Genomic DNA, 19,858 nt, shown 5'->3' on the forward strand with positions numbered 1-19,858 from the left:
GTTTTTGATCCCAGATGGCCCATTTTCAAACTTGGCCTAGATTTTATCAAAGTAATCATAGCTGAGCTAAAAAGAGACTATTACTAGTAGGAGCGTATTATTTAGAAACTTCAAAAATTTGAACAAATCAGAATTTTCCAGTGACCAAAGTGCAATAAACGTTGATTCACAGAATATCAACATGTTTGTGAATGAGTCTCAATCGGAAATAGAGGGTGTCTCCTCTAAAAGAGAAAACTATAATTCAGAGAGCATCAAAACTATGGTTCAATGAAAAGTTGCAACATTTAAAACAACAACTTAGAAAGTCTGAGTGTACACGGAGGCGTTACGGTAAAACAGATCAGTTTGAGTCGTATAAAGCAGTAAGAAAACGAATACAATTTTGAAATCAAACGTCAAAAGAGAAACATACTCAATGAAAAGATAGAGAACGCTAAAGGTGATTCCAAGACTCTGTATGGATTAGTATCTGAACTAACTGGTACCAAATCTGAAAACCCACTGCCTCAAAGAGAGTCTAATAATTCATTGACCGAAACATTTGCTGACTTTTTCATGGCAAAAATCTCAAAAATACGTCAATCCCTAACTGAATGAAATTTAATACCAAAACTTTGAACCTCAAGTAAGGGATGTACAACATTTAGACAAATTTACTGAACTGACTGAAGATGAACTGAAAAGACTCATCAGTGAATTGAATACTACATCTTCAGAGCTAGATATTTTGCCAACACGTATTCTGAAATCACATGTAGATAAACTTCTCCCTAATTCACTAAACTGGTGAATCTCTCATTACAACAAGGTGTTTTTCCTGTGAAATACAAACAAGCAGTTGTTAGAACTTTGCTAAAAAAAAGCAGGTCTTGAACTAGAGCTTTCCAACTATCGTTCTGGGAGTAATTTATCATTTCTGTCAAAACTTATTGAGACGGCTGTTCTTACAGATTAAACAAACATGTAAATCAAAACAGTCTTTTGTCTAGAACCAGTCTGCATATAGTAAATATCACTCCTGTGAATCTGCGCTGCTTCGGTTGGTTTATGATCTTCTAAGTGGTATGGAGAAACCGGAAATCTAGACCCTTATTGCAACTGACTCAAGTGCGGCATTTGACACTGTCGACCACGACATTCTGCTAAATGTCCTAAAAACACAGTATGGTGTCTGTGAAACAGCTCTTCGACGGGTAGACTTCTACTTAAGGCCTCGTACTTGTAAGGTTAATATCAACAATGCACATTCATCAGATCGCTATCTTGGATGCAGTGTGCCCCAAGGCAGTTGCATTGGTCCTTGGCTGTATCTCACCTATGCTGGAACTCTTTTTGATGTCATTCCCAAATCCATATCTATGGTTTTTCTGATGATCATATAGCAAATAAATGCTTTCGTTGTAGAATCCCAAGCGGTCGGGGACCTCGAACGGTGCGCAGTTATAATCAATGACTGGATGAATAGAAACAAACTGAAAATGAACACTTCCAAAACTGATTTTATTTTGTTTGATAGCAGACCTCAACTAAACAATTCGATTAACATTGCTGGTGATGAAAATGACTCTAAACCTCTTCAGTCTGATTTGGAAGCTGCTGGTAAATGGGAACAGGATTGGTTGATGCATTACCATCTTGATAAATGTAACGTCCTTAGTATTACACAAAAAAAGAATCCCATCCAGTTTAATTATAAACTACATCATCATACTCTAGAGTAAGTTCAGTAATCAAATATCTAGGCGTAACACTTCAAAACAACTTGAAATGGGATAAGCACATAAACTCAATAACTAACAAAGCAAATCAGTCCCTTGGCTTTCTGCGTAGAAATTTAAAAATTAACTAACTCTTCTAAAGTAAAAGAACATGCATATAAAGCTATAGTAAGACCAAAGTTAGAATATTCATGTACTATTTGGGACCCACATACTAAAAGTCAGATAGATCAAATTGAAAAAGTTCAGAAAAGGGTTGCTAGATTTGTCATTAATCGCTTTCATAATACAAGCTCAGTTTCTGATATGATAACACATTTGAATTGGCCATCATTAGAGATAAGAACTAGAGCCCGTCTAATAATGTTCTTTAAGAGAGTGCATCATAATTATTAGTAGCTATATATCCGGAAAAGAATTTATTAACACCAGCTGATTCAAGAACGCGGCATGACATGGTAACATATACAACTTCAGACATACTGGCAAACCCAAAGATTATAAATACTCATTTTTCCCTAGAACAGTAGGTCAGTGGAACATGCTGCCCGCTGTCGCACTCACGGCAGCCACAGTTGACTCCTTCAAAGCTTATGTCACTGTGCCTGTTCTAATATCTGCCCTCAATCTTTAAACAGCTACCAGTGTACGAAGTTTTATTAATGTAAAATTTGGAAAGTTTCATTGTTTTGGCACATGTACAAACTTGATGTAAAAACACCATAAATTTTTATTTAGCGCCTACACATAATCTTCAAAGTTATGAAGAAGTGTAGTAATTAGAAGAAGATGATGATGATATCAAACGTGAAAGCACAATAAGATATCTTGGTGCATTTCTTGACGAAACTTGTAAAATAATCAAAGATTATTTTATTTGTTTTCAATTGTTATGTTAGACAGTACACCAGCTACACACCAGTCCTGTCAAGTTGATATATGATGCATTTTTGTAATTGTTTATTATATCAAACCCACACGTTTTATACGTCAAATTGTCAGACAGTACATATGTATGATGTTACAGAACGACTATATAATGATGTCTTAGATATCTCGAGTGAGGAGGGTCTAAGGGAGAAGAAGTTAGAAGGGCTTAGGAGTCCGGCTGGGCTGAGACCTAGGAAATGGGTCTCGTAGATATTTAGATTAAGTTAGGCTTTAGATATGACATTTGTTAAGACTTAAGAAGTTACAAAATGAATTATGAAAGTTATGTACGAAATATTCTACTGTGTAAATAAACATCAAAAACGTTTAGACTCGTGTTGTGTTGTGTTACGTGACAAACTTTGAACTTTAAAGATCATGTAAATCGCAAATGTCTCTAGTTATTTCACATCTGGATTATTGCAATGTCATACTGTATGGTGTAGCTAACGGTGAGGTACGCAAGAGGCAACGTATTCGAAACATGTGTGCAAAACTTGTCCTTAACAGGAGGAAATTTGACAGTTCCAAACAAGCATTGTATGACTTACACTGGTTGCCGGTGAAAGCAAGGATTGAGTTTAATATACATTTTCATGTATAGCTGTCATATTGGCAGAGTACCTATGTATTTAAAAGAACTGCTTACAAAGCATGTTCCTAGTAGAAAAGGTTTGAGGTCGTCAGAAAATTCTGAATACCGTTATGTTGTTCCATACAACACGTTCAAAACATTTAATGATAGAAGTCTTGTAGTATTAGTCCAAAACTGTGGAATGAACTGCCATTAGAACTATGCAAAAGTAAATCACTTGATACATTCAAACAAAAATCTTAAGACACTGTATTTCAGAGACTACATGGCATTGTTTTAAATTTTTTGATAATTGCGATAACAGCAGATGATCGTTTTTAAATTTTTGTAAAAGTTTTTACATTTCAACATATAAGGCGGTACAGGCTCTATGGGTAGGGTAGTGTGTAGTATTTCGTTTTTTTATAATAAGTGATGGCACCATTAACCAGTGGGTTTGAACCTCTATATGCAGCCCGTCTGGGTGTACCATGCAAGGCTTTAAGCACTGGTATTCGGCAATAGGGGTTAAATGGCCTCAGGGTGCAGGATGCGCTCATGACTGTTTGTTTAAATAAAGTTATTATCATTATTCTTATTATGTACAACACCACTGAATATGTCATTGTATAGATATAGGCATTTAATCAAATTATTCAGTTTCAGTGTGATGAAGATCTATCCAGCAGTTCATGAGAAGAAGTCTTTTATAGGTATTTCTAACTTTAGCTCTAGCGGCCCCTAAAAGGGGCCTAGTGCCTCCATATATATTAACAAGAGCTGTCTGTTGATAGCACGCTCGACTATAAGAATTGATGGAAGAATGGGGTCAAAATATTGCCAGAGATTTTCAGACAAAAGAAGTAACAAGAGGGTCATGATGACACTATATCACTCACCTGTTAACCTTGGCCTTGGAATCATCAAGATAATTCTGACCAAGTTTCATGAAGATGTGGCCTCTACAGTGTTAACAAGCTTTTCCTCTGATTTGAGTGGTGACCCAGTTTTTGATCCCACATGACCCAGTTTCAAAGTTGGCATAAAAATCATCAAGATAAACATTCTGACCAAGTTTCATGAAGATAGGGTCATAAATGTGGCCTCTAGGGTGTTAACAAGCTTTTCCTTTGATTTGACCTGGTGACCTAGTTTTTGACCCCACATGACCCAGTTTCAAACTTGGTCTAGAATTCATCAAGATAAACATTCTGTGCAAGTTTGAATCAAATCAAAACATGGATGAAACCTCTATATGGCTGAAAGGGCCAAAATAGAAAATTTTGCCCCTTTCAGGGTCAGTAACTCTAGAACCCATAATGGAATCTAGCCGGTTTTCAAAAGGAACCGAAATCTTATTGTGACTTAAGCTGTGTGTAAAAGTGATTAAAATAGAATGTAAAATGTCACTTCTATCATGTTCACAAAGTAAAAATTAACAAATTTTGGCTCTTTCAAGGGTCAATCAGGGGCCAAAACTCCAGATTGGATCTGACCAATTCATCATGGAATCCAAGATCTATTGTTGTTAAAGATATTTTGCAAGTTTGTATCAAATCAAACCATAAATGAAGTCTCTATATGGTTGCAGAAGCCAAAATAGCAAATTTTGGCCCTTTAAGGGGCCATAACTCTAGCATCAATGATGGGATCTGGCCAGTTTTCTAAAGGAATCGAGATATTATGCCAATACAAGTTGTGTGCAAGTTTGATTAAAATCGGTTACAAAATGTGGTCTCTATCGTGTTCACAAGCTAATAATGCAAATTTAGACAACTGACGGACGACGGTCGAAGGGCGGTCACAAAAACTCACCTTGTCACTATGTGACAGGAGAGCTAAAAATAGATAAGATACAATGTATCTGTATTTGTGGATTTGAATAAGTCTTGCACTATATAGCAATGTGTGACCATATTGGTAAGCAAGTGTTCAAAGTTTCAAAGCTATATATCAAACAGTTTAGACAAAATATGGAATGGTATGCCAAACCTAACTAATTTGTATGTCAAAAAAGGGCATATAACTGAGCTAAAGTCCCTGTCCTAGTCATGTATTCTTGCCTACATATGTAGACTATGATGGCAAACAAGTGGTCAAAGTCTCAAAGCCATATGACAAACAGTTTAGGCAAAATATGGACTGGTATGAAAAATTTAACTGCTTTTCCAAGTCCAAAAAGGACCATAATTCAGCCAAAATACTTGACAGAGTTATGCACTCTTGCCTACAGGTAGAGACATTATAATAAACAAGTGTTCCAAGTTTGAAGTAAATATCTTTGATGGTATACAAGATATTACCCATTCAGAAAAACTTAAACCAACGCCGATGCCGGGTCGAGTAGTATAGCTCTCCATATTCTTCAAATAGTCGAGGTAAAAATGGGAGAGGACCTTATAACGGTACTACAGACCAAATTCGATGAAGACCCAGTGACCGGTCCCTGAGAAGAAGTCTTTTAAAGGTTTTATTCTATTTTTAGCTATAGTGGCCCCTAAAAAGGGCCAGGTGCCCATATTTGAACAAATTTGGGAAAGGACCTTATAATGATGCTACACACTATGTTTGATGAAGATCCATCATGCGGTTTTGAGAAGAAGTGGTTTATAGGTATTTCTAATTTTAGTTCTAGCAGCCCTTAAAAGGGGCCAAGTGCCCCCATTTTTACAAATTTGAGAGAGGACCTTATAATGATGCTGCAGACCAAGTTTGATGAAGATTCCCCAAGCGGTTCATGAAAAGAAGTTCTTTAAAGGTTTTTCTACTTTAAGGGTTATTTGGGCCTCTTGTTTGTGTTGGTGAACCATTTGAATAAACTTGGCAGAGGTCCATGCCAGGATGCTACTGACAAAGTTAAGTGTAATTCTGACCTGAAATTTCAGAGGAGAAGATGTGTATTTATTTATTTTATTTATTTATTTGGGTTTTACGGCGCACCAACACAGTATAGGTTATATGGCGCCAAATGGGACTACAAATTTTGGTTCCACATCTCATTTACATCGAAATAAAAACATGAGGTGTGGAAGAGAAGATGTGTAAGTAAATGCTGGTGCAGAATGGACAATGGATGATGAACACCGGACCATCCACCTATACTAATAGCTCACCCTGACCAAAGTTCAGATGAGTTAAAAACTAGAGCTGTCACAGGAGTGACGAATTATACCCCCACAATACGGCCTTGTCACAGAAGTAAGTCAATGTCAAAGCTGAACCTCAAAATCAACTGGGGTCATCTGCTGGTCATGATCAAGCCTAGTAAGTTTCTTTAATACATATGTTACTATATATAGTAACAAAAATGAATGTGTTTTCAGCAGGTTATTGCTTTCATGCACTGATTATCACTTATCGGCCCGGGCCGAAAACTCATAATCATAATCCGCCCGGTGAACATGTGCGCGTGAAACCAATGGCTATATAAAACGTCATCATGGACGTCATAATGGTCTGTCACTGGTCTACACGGTAAACCATTGTTTATCACAGAATTACAATGCTTGGCTTAAAATTAGCAATAAAACTGGACATGCACATATTTACTTTGGAGCCAGAGTTCCGAGTTTCAACAGTATTCGAGTATGCATTGTAAAACAGCATGATTCAAACCAATTTCGACGAAGTCGTGGGTTTCTTCTCATAAACATAGATCTAGCTGGATCTATTATTAATAAAATTGCATTTTTTTTCATGGACTGGCTCAAATTATGTGTTGCTCCCCATTTTTAGAATGGTGAACCATTTGATGAGTTTGATAGATACATTGATACGAATTATAAAAAATTACTTCGCTTCTAACCGACAAGAAATTCAGTCTAGATTTCTAATTTGTCTAAATGTGCAAGAAGTTAAGTACACTTTGACTAACTCACTTACATTTTCCCCATATTGACCCCAAATTGCCTCCGGTTATGCCTAAACACAGATCTTGAGACAAAGGTACCCAGACTATTTAGCCATTGAAATCTAGCGACAGGAGTTGTAATTCTACTCCCCTTGAGTACTGCAACAAAACATATGTATTAAAGACATTAATACACGACAGAGCCGGGCCGGGAGGTGATAATCGGCCCAGAATTCATAATGGCCCTCGGGCCATTATTCATTTTCCGAGCCGATTATCACCTCCTGACCCGGCTCTGTCGTGTATTAACCTCTAATGATCCTCGGCCAAAGCGTTCTCAAGTTATCGTCCGGAAATTATTTAACTGTTCCAGGTCACTGCGACCTTGACCTTTGACCTACTGACCTCAAAATCAGTAGGTTTCATCTGCTGGTCATGAACAACCTTCCTATCAACTTCCATGATCCTAGGCACAAGTGTTCTCAAGTTATCGTCCGGAATCAGTTTAACTGTTCCAGATCACTGTGACCTTGACCATTGACCTACTGACCTCAAAATCAATAGGGGTCACCTGCATGTCATGACCAACTTCCCTATCAACATTCATGATCCTAGGCCTAAGTGTTCTCAAGTTATCATCCGGAAACGGTTTAAATGTACCAAGTCATTGTGACCTTGACCTACTGACCTCAAAGTCGAACTTAACCTGTATTTATGATGTTACACCTATGTATCAAAATTTATGACCTAGGCCCAAACTGTTTAACTGTTCAGGGTCATTGTGACCTTGACCTACTGACCTCAAAGTCGAACTTGACCTGTATTTTATGATGTTACACCTGTGTACCAAAATTTATGATCCTAGGCCCAAGCATTCTCAGGTTATCATCCGGAAACCGTTTAACTGTTCCGGATTATTGTGACCTTGAACTTTGACCTACTAACCTCAAAGTCATACTTGACCTGTACTTTATGATGTTACACCTGTGTACCAAAAATTATGATCCTAGGCCCAAGCATTCTCAAGTTATCATCCGGAAACCGTTTAACTGTTCCGGGTCATTGTGACCTTGACTTTTGACCTACTGACCTCAAAGTCGAATTTAACCTGTATTTTATAATGTTACACCCGTGTACAAAAAAAATTATTTAAATCTGTCAAGCCTTTCATGAGTTATTGTCTGGAAACCATGAAAACCAATGGACCGACCAACAGACCGGCTGACAAACACACTCCTATATACCCCCACCCCAAACTTCGTTTTGTGGGGGTATAATAAGCGCTTATAGATGGACAGACAGAGGAAAACATGACTTTCAACTGTTGTGAGCTAAGAATTAAATTTAAAAGAAAACACAAATAACATACCTTAAAAACATGCAAAATTTATTAATACATTTAAACACATTAATAAAATCTTAGCTGGTATAAAATCTAATGTTTCCAAACAACTATTCCATACTAATACTACTATAGTTCATAAAGTGGGAGGAATGTTAACTGTCAGATGGGCTCATACAGCATCTAATTTTAAAGAGGCATGGCTCCAGAAATACAACAATATACATATTTTATATAATATATCTAAAGACAAGGTTTTTATATATATTAACCTAATGACCAAGTTTGTGACCTCTGGTAACCCAGTTTTAAACTTGACCTAGATTTTAGAGACAAACATTCTGACAAAGTTTTAAGATCAAACAGAAAATATAGCCTCTAGAGTCTTGAAAGGGTTTTCCATGACCTGACCTACTGAGCTATTGTTTTTACCTCAGGTAACCTAGTTTTGTTTTTTACCTAGATTTTATAGAGACAAACATTCTGACAAAGTTTCATAAAGATGAGATAGAAAATGTGGTCTCTAGAGTGTTAACAAAGTCTTCCTATAACTGACCTAGTGGCCTAGTTTTTGACCCAGTAACAAACTCATGTGATATTTTATTGAAACATTCTAACCAAGTTTCATTAAGACTGGCCCAAAACTGTGACCTCAGAGTGTAACAGTCAAATTCATGATGACCACCATGACGCACGAGAAGACATAGCTCATCTTGAGTACTTTGTACCCTGGTGAACTTAAAACAGACAGCAACTTGACAAAAATGTAATCAATATTTGAAGGTGATATTTTACCAGTATGTTAGACAACTAATTTCCCTCTACTTTATATCAAGCTTTTACCATCACGGGCATTTGACTAGCAGAAACCAGGCAATTTCTTTCTATTTTGTATCAAGCTTTTACCATGTGACTAACAGAAAATGGGTTATTTCCTTCTATTTTACATCACATTTCTAAAATGTGACTAACAAAAAATAGCTTTTTTCCTTCTATTTTACATCAACTTTTAACAAAAAACACTTCATTTCCTTCTGTTTTACATAAAACTATTATACCATGTCAGTAACAGAACATATATCATTTTATTCTATTCTACATCAAGCTTTTAACATGTGATTACCATAAAACAGCACATCTCCTTTTTTTACATCGAGCCCCTACCATATGACTAACAGAAAACAGTTTCCAAGCTTTTGCCATATGTGATTAAAAGCACTGAACTTTAGATTGAACACCAACACAAACAAGAGGCCCAAATGACCCTTAAAGGGGTTGCATTTTTTAAGATAGTTTAGAAACAAAAACTGATGTTCTAATTTTTCATCACCTAACGCAAAAGTGCTAAATAAACTCGCATGTTATATACATTGTGCCGTGAAAATCAGAAAAAAAATTCTTAAATGACAGAATACGAAATAGTTGTTAATGCTTAAACTGTGTAATTTATGAAGTGTTACTCTCGTTTTGAATGTTTATTATTTGAATGTACAGATATATTTATTTGCTGTATAGTTTGACCTTATATATTGCTATATTGCTAATTGTATGTTTCAGTTCAAGTCTTAAATAAAATCTTCTTCTTCCTCCTCTTCTTCTTCTTCTAATGTTCATAATATGACCAAACTTTAATCTTAAAGAAAGATCATTTTTAGCCAAATTCTGGAGTCCAGTCCCTTTAACACACTTGGAAGTTTTTCTACATTTATTTGCGGGTTTTTTTTTTGTTTTTTTTCGTTTTACAAAATTTAATATAAAAAAAATAAAAACATATTCTGCATGAAATTGATTCAGTGTCACATATTTTAATATTGACAATTACAAACAAATAAAACCTCTATCTGGATTTCGAGTAAATTAACACAAATCTGGAGGTATTCCCTTCAAATCTACATTTATAACAACATCCAAGGGAATGGCAAGTTTCACAGTTTTCTTCTCATATACTTTCATTATCTAAGGCAACTGATGCTGTATGCCTGTAATAGAAGCCTAAATGACATGGTTATGCACAAGTTACATGTATCTCCTTTTAGGCTTCTCTTACACATATTATTTGCTCTATATATCTTTTGGACTTTCATACACACCAGCTAATGGGAATTCCAGACCATCTCCTGGTAGAGCTGATGGTAACCATGGAGACAGCCAACCTATTTTCCAGTTTTCACCCATCACAGCCCTGACATTCTCTCTCCAGCCTAAATCATACTTGAATATTTTATGTGAGCTCTCATGAGTAATCTGCCCATAATAAAGGTTTTTCATGTGGTAGAACAGGAGACCAGACATTGCGCACATGGCTGCCATACATAGCAACAAAATGGCCGACAGAAGCATGTTTGAAAACGTTGTATATCCTAAAATCCAAGCAAACAATGGAAAAATGAGTTTAACCACTGACAGCGGAAACCACTGTGTTCCCACAATTGTCCAGGCTATATTCAGGTTCATAATGCTTGCATAGAGACCAGCTAAAGCATTGTAAAACAACAGCAGCATGTAGTAGCGATGGTTCTTCTGTCCAATACAATTGCCAGTAAACACACAGTGATGATCTCTGCGAAGTATGCATGTTTTGCAAGCAAAACAGTGGTACGATCGTGAAGGTGCGTTGCATTCACAAATAGGACAAAATCTCCAGCCTGTAAATCAGAAGAAAAATACTTGTCAGCAAAAATCTTAATCTACCACTGACAGTGTTGAGGACAGAATTTCAATAAATTGTCAAACTAGTCATATGAAAACTTGTTATTAAAAATCTTTTCCATATGCACTGCTATTTCAAAAGAACTTTGTACTGGTCTTGTTTAACCTTTAGCCTGCTGGCGACAAGTGTTTTTGCCTTTTCATCCAGTGCAGACCAAGACCAGCCTGCACTTACATACATGCAGACTGACCATGGTCTGCACCATTCGCTATTCAGTCAGTAAATTGCCTTTTGATTAAAAGATGCTAAACAACCCATTGAAAGTTAAATGTATATTATTTGTGGTAAGCTGTCACTAAGTTACCAATTTTAACCTTTACCCGGCTAAATTTCTAAAATGGACTGGTCCATCATTCAATTTGGGCAGTACCACTTATTATTCAAAGGGATTTTATATTTAGAACAAGTGATAGTGTCACACAGATGGAACATTCATGCATCTAGTAGTACGTAAATATCTTAATTCTTCATTCTGTTAATACCAAGGATTTATACTTCTTTTCTATTTACCAGTAATATACAAGTTATAGACAGGCTATGAAAAATGTATTAAAACCATTTACCTCCCAATGTGACCTGACCTTTTAAGCCCGAGTATATAGGCCTTGCAAGCAGACAATAAAACTGACCTTATTTATTTCATCTCTAAGTGTGAAACTGACCTTTTAGCTTGGGGTCCAGGTACAACACATCATTTTTATGTATCCTTAGTTATTTTACTTATTTGGATGACTTCTTTTATGTACTGGCATCTTAATGATTTTATAGCTGAAAACCCTCTTTAAATGACAGCAACAAGTAACAAGAGCACCGCAATGCAGAGCAATATATGCCCGAAGTTATGACCTTTGACTCCTAAGTGTGACCTTGACCCTGGAGCCAGCCATCCAGAACGTATGCCTTGCACGTTCTCTCGATGTGACGAACATTTGTGCCAAGTTTCTTTAAAATCCTTCAAGCAGTTCAAGAGTTACAGAGCGGACACAAAACATAGTCATATGACCTTTGACCCCTAAGCGTGACCTTGACCTTGAAGCCAGCCATCCAGAACATGCACTCTGCATGTCTCACTGTGGTGAACATTTGTGTCAAGTTTTTTCGAAATCCTTCACGGGGTTCAGGTATGACCTTTGACCCCTAAATGTGACCTTGAAGTGAGCCATCTGAAACATGCACTCTGCACGTCGTCTTGATGTGCTAAACATTTGTGTCAAGTTTCTTTGAAATTATATGATTTTTTTACCCCAAAGTGTGACCTTGACCTTGAAGTGAGCCATCCAGAACATTTGTTCTGTATGTTAACATTTGTATCTGTTTCTTTGAAATCCTTCAAGGGGTTCAAGGGTTACAGAGCAGACACGAAATTGCTAAACATCTCTGAGCTGAACTATTTTACTTCTATTTAGCTACCATCTAAGGCAAACATAATATAAACTAAATCAATTCATTACACTATTCAAGAACAAATTGAATACCAGAGCCTTGAAAAGCCCTTGATGACAGGCCAGGAAAATTGGTTACTGAAGGGCTAGAATGTACACTAGAACACAGACTAGATGACCATTTACCAGACAGCTGGACACTTCCTTCTTCAAATACCTTTGATCACATGAACTTATATATAGAGAGGAATCATTTTTCGGAAGATACATTATTTTCTGATCGAGTATCAACAGGTCCCAGGAAAGTCACAAATTAGCTGTAAATATATAGTTAAAATTAGCTATAAAATCTGCAATAACAATAATGCAAAATATGTCAAAATCAAATGCAAAATGGTCACAATCGCGTCATGGTTTATAAAATGAAAAACAATAACACAAAACCAAGAGCACTGCATTCAATAAATTTTCAATAAATGCAGCAATATTATTTCACAATAAATCATAGAAAAATGTGTCACTTGTCTTGTGAGAATGATCATCATTGCATAATATAAATTTAGTAATGACTTATCATAAAAATTCTTAACAGTATGTATATTGAAACTAAAACTGCATAGATCTCGGTTCATTGTGATCATCTTTTGTCCCATAAACCATTTGCAGAGGCGTCATGATTGGGGCGGCATGTTCAGCAGCCGCCGCCCCAATAAATTGGCCAGAAGCGGCAAGACGTCACAGTGTTTCAATTATTTTTAAAATGTCCAGATTTTTTCGTCACCTTTCTACGATCATGCGAAATTGGAGAGGCAAAACTGCAGAAATCGATAGTGCGTTACCAGGGACATGTGTATTGTCAAATAGCGGAACCGCCAAGTGTCAAAAATTAATAAGTTAAATTAGTTAATATGGGCATTATCATTTTATTGGTAGGGCGAACATTGGTATAACAGTCCCGATTATGGTAGCTTTACACTTGGCATGCTAAAGAACCAGGGACACTTCTTGAACTATCCTCCCACTAAGATTACTAACAGTCTTCTGGAGGAGTTGCCCATATGGGTTACCGGTGGCGACTATAAATAAACTTATATACAAACTAGTAATGCCATGCAGCTACCAACACATCCAGTGAGCGTTCTTTTTCAGCTTTGCATCGTCTGAAGACATACCTGAGAGCTAACATGTCCCAGGAGCGTCTCAATATACAAAGAGAACACACAGACAACATGGACTTTGACAAAAGTAGCAAACAAATTCATAAAATCAAACCAAACTTTCAGAATTATTTCAAGCAATATGCTAAGATTGAGCTGCTAAAATAACGTCTTTATATAATTAATTATATGGTATCTAAATGCAAGGAAATAACGTCATTTATTTTTCAACTTGCAAAAAAAATTCCCACACCCTGATAGTGGAAACCCTGCATACCCATCCCATGAATGTCTCCCCAGTACCCGGTACCTCGCGACATGACTAAGTTAGATGGGATAATAACTGTTTTATATTTGATACTGACATATATTGGACAATTGTTATAGCTATTTCTAGAATAGATATATATAGCCAGATTTAGATACTCTGTATAGCTATATATAATTTGCGACTTCTGTGACCTTTCTCTTTGATCAGCAGGTCGGAGATTTCCCCTGGATTGAGAGACAGTCTCTAGATCTAAACACTGTCTCTCGTTTGAAAGACAAAATGTCTTTCGATCGAAAGACTGTATTTAGCTTAAGTGTTGAAAAAACATGAAATCATTATTAAAACAATCATTTCTTTACAGTCGCATTATTTAATCATTGAAACAACTTGTTATTTCAAGTAAACTTTACAAGAAACACATTGTCATAGAAGTTTGCTTAAGCATTATAGTGAGCTCGAAGAGCAGGCCCAAAGGGCCTGCTCGAGAATCGAGCTTTAAGGTAACGCAAGTATACTTGCACACTTGGTGATGGATTTGAAAAGTTTCGTCAGAAGTTTTTAAAAAGCGCACCCTAGCGGATAGGTGCTCACAGGAAGTACTTCTTTCCGGAGTGAATAATAATAATAATAATAATAATAATAATAATAATAACGACTTTATTTATAGTGGATAACATATTTGGCTAAGCCAATTTACAATATGGTCCACATATACATGGCTATATACAAACATGGATAAAAATATGACAAAATAAAACACACAAAGTTAATGTTATCAGAAAAATAATATGAGAATGAAAGATTATATACAATACAGGACACTAATTTAACAACTGAAGTAACTATTTACAATGAAAATGGAGAGAGATGGTAGCCCTTACAGAAGCAAGCCTCTGTGGCGTACATGCTGCGTATTTGCTGTGTATATGCCGCGAACACAGTAGTACGCCAGAGGAGTACATTTTACATACACCGCATGCCGCGTACATGCCGTGTACTATTTCGACGAGTACACAGCATGTACGCAGGAGGTCACTAGTACACTTCAAGTACGCAGCACAGACTCTGAAAATTTAAGGAGTACACTGCATGTACGCAGGAGGGACTTGTACAAGAAAATAGTACACTGCATGTACACCGCAGATACTTTGAAATTTGTGCAGTACACTTCATATACGCGGGAAAGACTTGTACAGTTTCTTTTGGCATTTATACTTAGTTTTTTTTTTTATTAGTTAAAGTCTGAAGTAAACTTCATATACGCGGGAGGGACTTCATGCAGGAAGGATTTGTACATTTTTTTTTTTGGAAGCAAGAACTTGATTTCCGAGTAACTTTTATCTTAATAGCATAGAATAGTTCAGATTACCGGTATTCTGAACAATAAAAATTTGCCAAACTATTTGCAATGTTCATTTGTGAAGCTTACATCTTAGTGATTTCTGAGCTGCACCTTGCATGCAGTGTAAAAATATATTCTTTTTCATTTTGAATTAATCCTGGAGCTTTCTAACTTGGATAATTGAAAAGCCTTATTTGAACTTCGTTGCATTACATTTTGTAATACATGAAATAATTACCAAGATAATGCTTCAACAGCGCCCGAATGAGAAGAATTAATAGCTCTCACTGTTATTTGAATACTCTTAAGCAAAACACCACTCTATCATGTTTTATAAAGGCTTTAATGCTCATTATGTTAACTCATTAAGGCCTCACCAAATTAAAAAGTTGTTCATCGGATTTGCCGCTCGTATATTTTCAGAACGTTTTTGGCTAATTGCGCTTGCCCCATTGGAAAAAATCAATCCAAAATTTTTAGGTGCGCTACTTTTTACGGACGTAAAAGTGTATAAATGCTTATATAATTCCAGTCCTAGATTGTTCTCAGATGGATTTTAATCAAAATAAATACATACTACGCACACATCGTCTATAATAAATCATAACACTTATATTTAGTTGCATTAAAGTTGTTTCCCCTTGATGCAGTTACGCCATTTTCTTCAAATGTTTACCAAATTACATGCTACAAAAATTGATTTATTTCATTGAAAAGTGGATGGAGAAAAGCATACTAATTTATTTGATAACATCAATCTACATTATTTTGGTAAGGGTAAATACTTATTGATGCATGTCACTTATCTTTTTTCTGTTTTTTTCTGTCCAAATGATCAGCATTTGCATACGAAAGTTGGTGGGGTAAGGAATTTACATTATCACAGCAGTTTCGCCACAAGAGTACACAGCATGTATGCAGCAGGAGTACGCAGCATGTACGCCGCAGGACTGGGGCCAGGAGTACACAGCATGTACGCCGCAGAAGTACACAGCATGTACGCCGCAGGGGTAGTACACCGCAGGCTCATTTGCATGTGAAAAGTGTATGTGCCGCGTACATGCTGCGTACTATTTCTCGCATACTAAATTCCTCCAGCGTACATCCTGTGTACTATATAGTCCACAGCATGTACGCAGCAAGTAGTACGCGGCAGAGCTCATTTGCATGTCAAAAGTGTACTACAAACGTACTATCGGTGTATGTGCGGTGTATATCCTGCGTACTATTGATTTCAGTACACATCATGTACGCATCATATACGCTGTATGTACACAGCAAGAGTACGCAGCAGGCCTTTTTCTTCTGTAAGGGAGAGACAGTATTTCCTGACATTTAATTGCAATTATGACTTATTGTACTGTCAGAGTATTGCCACTGAAGGTACGATCTTTTAAATTTCTCCAGGGTGTCTGAAGTACGTATATATTTAGGTATGTTATTCCAGATAACTGTTCCAGAATAGTGCAAAGATTTGCGAAAAAATTCCTTTTTTGGCATAGGTACTACTAGTTCATCATTTTCTCTAGATCTAAGTTCACGATCAGATGTTTGCTTTTGAGTAAATTTTGAAGTAAGATAATTAGGACATTGGTCATGAATCGATTTATATACTAGGATTGCTTTTTTGTATTTAATTCGGTCAGAAAAAGTCATCCATTTCAATTTTGTAAATAATTCAGCGGATGGGGCATCAAATTTTTGTCAAGAATAATTCTTGCAGCACGTTTTTGGAATTTCAAAACAGTTTCTAGAAGCTCGTCACTGCAGTTTCCCCATATAGTGCAGCAATAATCAAGATGTGGCAAAATATAGGCATTGAAAAATAGCTTTCGGAGTGTAAGTTTAGGAAAGATTTTATTCGTAACAGAAGATATAAATATGTATTGCATTTTTTCATGGTTTGTTCAACCTGATACTTCCAGTTTAGATGTTTATCAACATGCACTCCTAAGAGTTTCTCAGTGGATGAGTATGAAAGTGCTTGACCCTGCATTTGAATAGTATTACAGGTTGTGTGATTTGTTATTTTATTGTTGTTATATGAGGCAGTGATGTACATAGCTTTTGTTTTAGATGTATTAGGAAGCATTGAGTTATCAGTGCACCAATTTTCAATAGTGTTTATGTCAGCCTGTAGTGTTTTGTGTACTTCCGTTATTGATTTTACCCATGGCAGATATTGTTGTATCATCTGCAAACATGTCAATTGATGATTTACCTGTGTGTAGTGGAAGGTCATTGATATACAGTATGAACAATACTGGCCCCAGAACAGAGCCCTGGGGTACACCAGCAGAAATATCTTGGGCAGAAGATAGCTGACCAGCTACACAAACTTTTTGGGAACGGTTCTCTAAATTGATGATAACCATGCTATAGAAGATTCACTGAAGTTGTACAGTTTTAATTTGTCTATTAACAGAGAGTGATTTACTAGATCAAAGGCTTTGGTCAGGTCTAAGAAAATAGTTCCAACATAGGAGTTATTATTTATAGCAGTAATCCATTCATCAATTATGTTGGTGAGGGCAGTTTCACAAGAATGGTTTGAACGAAAGCCTGATTGTTTTGAATGGAGAAGATTATTTATTTCTAGGAAGTTTTTCATTTGATTGGATACATGTCTTTCTATAAGTTTAGATAAAATTGGGAGTATTGATATTGGTCTGTAGTTACTTTTGTCTGATTTTGAATTCTTCTTGAATACTGGTGTTATTTTTGCTGTTTTAAATTTTTCTGGAAATTTACATGTATTTATACTTAGATTTATGATCTTTGCGACTGGTTGACAGATTATTTTGTGACTTATTTTCAGTATTCTTGGGCCAATTTCATCTAAACCAGTTGCCTTTGATTCATCAAGTGAGTTTAATTCTTTTAATATGAATTCCTCAGTAACAGGTGGTATTTGAAAAGTGTTAATTACTCCTTTACTATTTACAAATTCATGAATAAGTTTCTTGCTTTCATTGTTAAGGTTTTGTGTGGGATTTGGTACAGTTTTAAAAACATTTGCAAAAAAAGTGTTGAATGTTTCTGCTGTTGTATATGGATCTAATACTGGATTGCCATTGTCATCGTTAATATAATTGGTTTGGTAATTTTTCCCTTTACCAGATAATTCATTAAGGTGTTTCCATAGCTTTTTAGGGTTTTTCTTGTTGTCATTGATATTTTGGGAATAGAATGATCTTTTTGCTTGATTTGACAAGGTTTTTACTTTCTGTCTCAAAAATTTGTATTCTTCTTGGTTGGCTGATTTTTTAGCATTGTGTTTCAACCTAATTGTGTCTTTTATTTCTGTGTTAAACCAATCTGGTTGATGTTTATATTTAACTCGACGTTCCTTTTTAGGTAAGTGGTGATCCATAACATCTAGAAAAATTTTATGAAAGAAGTTCAAAGCATCATCAGGATCATCATACATATCCAACACAGACCATGGCTGCCTTTCTAAATCATGTAAAAAGTCTTCTTCATTGAAGTTTTTATATGACCTATATTTAACTGTTGAATACAGAACTTCATTCAATTGCTAAAAAATATTCATCACTCAACAATAATGAAAGAATGATTTCCAGTTGTTTGAAAAAAATATTGTTTTCATTTAAAAGATCAAGCATCGGCCAGAAAATGGAAAAAATGTCATTAATAAGCAGAAAGAAACGGGAACGCTGTAATGACGTCACCGTGACACCGGCTTCCCATAAATTTTGCAACGTATGATATTCACTGTTACAGGTATGGTGACACTAAATGTAGACTTTTTCAAGTGAATAGGTTCTCTCTTGTGACTAGTGAATAGTTTCTTTGTGACAAATAAATGATGCATAATATTTTTAGCTAAATCCGATTTCTTTGAGCTCGCTTTGAGGCTTTGCCTTATTTCATATTAATGCTTAAACAAAATTCCCAAAATAATTTTGATTTTGAAAATTTGATAAAAGAAAGATAATTCTCTATATTTGAAATAAATTTGCGCATTCTAAAAAGAGAGTTTTAATTACTCTTTCAATGATTTTCATTGCTTAAGCTAATTTGAGTCTTTCGAACGAAAGACATTTTGTCTTTCGAACGAGAGACAATGTTTAGATCGAGAGAATGTCTCTCAATCCAGGGAATGTCTCCGACCTGATCAGTGTTGATCATAATTTGATGTCTGATGCGAAAATCTAAATACCTGGCTTTAGAATGCTTGGTAAGATCAGTCCCCTCACACTCGTCTCTGTTGATATAATCTTCCAGAAGCTGCTTAATGCATTACAATATATAACACACCCACATGTCACATGGAAATACCACTTCAATGAACTGTAATTTTCCTCCTCAGAAACGATTTTCGGCAGCACGTACAAAAGTTCAAAATAAAAGATTGAATTTATCCCAAACAAAGTGAAAATGTAAGCAAATGTGTCTGTAGCATTTTTAGGAAGAAGCCTTTTCCAGTGTCTCATGATCGCAGTAATGCTGACGCCTCTGTTTGCCTATTTCAAAATAATTTCTCAAAATGAAAGTAGACATGTAATCTACGTCGAAAAGCGCTTGACTTTTACAAGCCATTTGTAACCCGAATAAA

General features: G+C 35.9%; 1 protein-coding gene across 1 annotated transcript; it reads right to left on the reverse strand.

The window, feature by feature from the left end:
- Positions 1–8,445: 8,445 nt before the first annotated feature.
- Positions 8,446–19,858, reverse strand: LOC123538373 (probable palmitoyltransferase ZDHHC24). Its single transcript, XM_045322463.2, has 2 exons — positions 19,463–19,858; positions 8,446–11,062 (listed from the first exon to the last, which is right to left on the reverse strand). The coding sequence occupies exons 1-2, from the start codon at positions 19,734–19,736 to the stop codon at positions 10,479–10,481; spliced, it is 858 nt and encodes a 285-aa protein (XP_045178398.2). The 5' UTR covers positions 19,737–19,858; the 3' UTR covers positions 8,446–10,478.

The sequence above is a fragment of the Mercenaria mercenaria genome, chromosome 15 (genome assembly GCF_021730395.1).
Source record: "Mercenaria mercenaria strain notata chromosome 15, MADL_Memer_1, whole genome shotgun sequence".
Lineage (NCBI taxonomy): Eukaryota > Metazoa > Mollusca > Bivalvia > Venerida > Veneridae > Mercenaria > Mercenaria mercenaria.

Coding starts and splice junctions, on each gene's coding strand:
- LOC123538373 (XM_045322463.2), bottom strand. CDS start 19,736: ATGAGACACTGGAAAAGGCTTCTTCCTAAAAATGCTACAGACACATTT. Junction 11,063..19,462: donor ACCAAGCATTCTAAAGCCAG/GTATTTAGATTT, acceptor TCTGATTTACAG/GCTGGAGATTTTGTCCTATT.